Below are 1,711 nucleotides of genomic sequence, written 5' to 3'. Positions count from 1 at the left end.
TACAAAGTGAAGTATTTAGTTAATACATTATGTCACCATTTTCTGTTAACAACCAAAAACATTAGCAATTGACAGACAACAGGATTTCTTGTTAGGGGATTTATTAGCATGACCAGAGGAAGGAGGATACAGGTTATAAAACAGGAAATGGAACAGGGGGGTCATTCTGGATGAGTTGCATTCTCTCTTGACTGGGGGGTCATAAGACATAAGACACTGGGACTCTGTGGCTGAGTAGAGGAGCCCTATTCTCGTCTGCCTCGGCCATTCTTCAGCCAGGACACAAAGTCCTTGGCTGCCTGGTCCTGCAGGTAGGAGCTCACGTCACTGGTGTAGGTACCCTCTGCATGTCGTTTGATGGGACCACTGAAAAAACATGGAGAGATTTTATAGTGTTGATAGTAACTATTTATAGTTTATACTATGAGGATTAACAGTTGTTAAGCAGATTGATTCACTTTGCATTATTAAGCTGCTATAGTAAGATTTTACTGAGCTGTAATTTAAAACCATATAAAACCATGATAATCCCCAAGATGTTAAATATTTACAGTATGTCATAAAATGTAGGACATTTTTATCTTCGGTTATAGCTCAGCAAAAAAAAAAATCATCATATCTCTTAAGTACTGCATTCATACAGTTTCAGTGTAAGCTGGATCATATTGGAAGATGATCCACTGCTTTGTGAAATGGAATGAGGAAAACAGACACACCAGTTGGAGAAGAAGAAAGAAACACTCACCCACTTCTCTTGGAGTTCATTAGCCACTGGACAAAGTCTTGCGCTCGTCTCGACTCGAGATATTTACTGTAGTCGTTAGAGAATGTTCCCTCTGAATGTCTCTTCATGTTTGAAAGCTCCCTTGGCTCACTGAACATAGAGTCCTCTGTCAATAGGCTGCAAAAACAGACAAGTCAGTAGTTACAGGATGCTGATCTATAGAGAGAGAGAGAGAGAGAGAGAGAGAGAGAGAGAGAGAGAGAGAGAGAGAGAGAGAGAGAGAGAGAGAGAGAGAGAAAACCTCAACCTGAATGGTGCAGAGTTCAGAAGTTGCTCCTAGTTCGAGGCTCTTACCTAGAGTTGTCCTCTGTGTCCTCCTGCGGGATCTGCAAGCTGCTCTGAACAATGATCAAGAGCACAAGTCCAGCGAAAGAGTGGGTGCCTTTCATCTTTTGACCTCCTAGATATTAGCAGTGAAAATAGGAGATTGTTAAAAAGAATCTGCAACTTCAGCCAAACAGCATCATATAGAAGATAATCTCATTCTGAATTGAATATCATTCAGAGAAACTTCCTAATGGGAAGTATCAGCGGTTGAAAATGAGTTTTAGGGGTTTGGTGCTGCTCACCTGTGTTCCCTCTGTTGAGTGTCAGTGAGAAAGGGGGAGTCTGTGCCTGGCTGCCTGCTGTGTGTAGGTAGATCTCTGCTGGTTTCTCCTCTCTTTGGCTCCCTGGAGCTGCTTCTTGGTCCCTTCTTGGTCTGGCCAGCCTTTATATAGTTGAGCTGGGTGACTGTCTGCTCAGGTGGCACCCTCCTCACAGACGCACAAGCAGATTCGTTACTCTCAATCCATTAGTCAGAACTCGACTCAATGCACTAGATACATTTGCAGTCCATATTTGTTTAAAGGGAGATGTGGAAATGTCCAGAGGTAAAAGCTGTCACTTAGGTGTCGAAATCAAACAGGATTTCATCCTGTCCAACAA

General features: G+C 42.6%; 1 protein-coding gene across 1 annotated transcript; it reads right to left on the bottom strand.

Annotated features, from left to right (window-relative positions):
* Nucleotides 1-210: 210 nt before the first annotated feature.
* On the bottom strand, nt 211-1,173 carry gcgb (glucagon b). Its single transcript, XM_041869887.1, has 3 exons — nt 1,079-1,173; nt 746-901; nt 211-366 (listed from the first exon to the last, which is right to left on the bottom strand). Exons 1-3 carry the CDS (start codon nt 1,171-1,173, stop codon nt 246-248), a joined length of 372 nt encoding a protein of 123 aa, XP_041725821.1. The 3' UTR covers nt 211-245.
* Nucleotides 1,174-1,711: the final 538 nt, after the last annotated feature.

The sequence above is a fragment of the Coregonus clupeaformis genome, chromosome 4 (assembly GCF_020615455.1).
Source record: "Coregonus clupeaformis isolate EN_2021a chromosome 4, ASM2061545v1, whole genome shotgun sequence".
Taxonomy (NCBI): Eukaryota; Metazoa; Chordata; class Actinopteri; order Salmoniformes; family Salmonidae; genus Coregonus; species Coregonus clupeaformis.
This window is presented reverse-complemented; position numbering and strand designations above follow the sequence as displayed.

Coding starts and splice junctions, on each gene's coding strand:
- gcgb (XM_041869887.1), bottom strand. CDS start 1,173: ATGAAAGGCACCCACTCTTTCGCTGGACTTGTGCTCTTGATCATTGTT. Junction 902..1,078: donor GACACAGAGGACAACTCTAG/GTAAGAGCCTCG, acceptor CTGTTTTTGCAG/CCTATTGACAGAGGACTCTA. Junction 367..745: donor ATGAACTCCAAGAGAAGTGG/GTGAGTGTTTCT, acceptor ATGTTTTTTCAG/TGGTCCCATCAAACGACATG.